Source organism: Penaeus monodon, chromosome 31 (genome assembly GCF_015228065.2).
Source record: "Penaeus monodon isolate SGIC_2016 chromosome 31, NSTDA_Pmon_1, whole genome shotgun sequence".
NCBI classification, from domain to species: Eukaryota; Metazoa; Arthropoda; class Malacostraca; order Decapoda; family Penaeidae; genus Penaeus; species Penaeus monodon.
Window position 1 is genome coordinate 2,183,694 of NC_051416.1, and position 1,164 is coordinate 2,184,857.

At 43.3% G+C, this 1,164-nt stretch overlaps 1 protein-coding gene across 2 annotated transcripts in view; it reads right to left on the reverse strand.

Annotated features, from left to right (window-relative positions):
• Positions 1-93: 93 nt before the first annotated feature.
• LOC119592812 overlaps positions 94-1,164 on the reverse strand; it is a 4,457-nt gene continuing 3,386 nt past the window's right edge. Inside the window, exons 4-5 of one of the 2 annotated variants that reach the window (XM_037941722.1) lie at positions 913-974; positions 421-555 (exon numbers count right to left, since the gene is read on the reverse strand). In XM_037941722.1, coding sequence (XP_037797650.1) covers positions 553-555; positions 913-974 — 65 coding nt within the window. In that variant the 3' untranslated portion in view covers positions 421-552. Of the gene's footprint in view, positions 556-912; positions 975-1,164 lie in introns of both variants that reach the window. The other variant, XM_037941721.1, reaches the window with a different exon arrangement.

Genomic DNA, 1,164 nt, shown 5'->3' on the forward strand with positions numbered 1-1,164 from the left:
TAAATACTGCGTCCTCCTTATACTGACCTCACACAGAGCCACGGTGGTAGAGTTACGGAGTGAATATTTCAGGTATAGCATAAAACAGAGCACAACTGTTAAATAAATATTTATTACGCCATAAACTAAATCACCGGATATGAGGCACTAAATGATGTTTTACTTGCTTCAAAACACAGCGTACCTGACTTATTTCACGAAAAAAAAAATCTTTATACACTTTGTCACAATCAACACGCTCTCGTGTGGAGGAAAATCGTATATAAGTTATTTAGAAATGAGAAGAGGAGAGAGCATGGTGTGGCAACTGGAGATGATAGAATAATGACAACCTATAGACATGATGTTGACAGTGCAGGATGAAACATGGGAACGCGAAGACATGATGATGAAGATGACATTACAAAGGTGAAGGAAGATGGCAAACATGGCGCTGACTGCACGAGTCGAAACAGCATTTTCTGGAGGCTGGGCACGTGGCGTCGTTGCTGCAGGCGATGGGGAAGGCGCTGGCGGAGCAGGCAATCTCCAGGGGCGGCCACCTGTTTATCTTCACTGTGGGGGCAGAGGGTAGTGCGTTGTCATGAGGGCTTCTTCTTGTATGATTATAAGGGCAAGCATTTTTTACAGTTAATCACGCTTTTTTTTTAAGTGGTATTCACCAGATGATAATATATGAGGATGGTGTTCTTTGTTCTTTGATGCGAATAAAAACTGTAAAAAATCATGCTCGAACCAAAATAACCTTCAGCCTAGAATACATAAGGCCTAGAAGACTAATCCTTGACTTGCTAAGATCGGAAATGGAGCTCTAGACTAGAGACCAGAATTTTACTTGCTTAGACCAGTAACTAGAGTTTTACTTGCTTAGATCAGAGACCAGAACCCTACTCGTTTAAGACCAAAGCCTACCTGTGGGGAGGGTGATGAGGTCGACGTCGCTCTCGCGTCAGTAGACGTCTTGTACGGGAATCCTGAAGAGTAACGACAACATTTACTCGCTACTCTTACGCTCTCCTCGCGTCCACCTCCTCGGCTACGACTACTAACCCTTCATCCACTTATCCGTCTATGACATCCACTTTCGAATCTAACCCCCGAGTTCACTGATTTCGCTGTTCTATTCATTCCTTATATGCAAAGCCGTGTCCCAAATTTATTTCT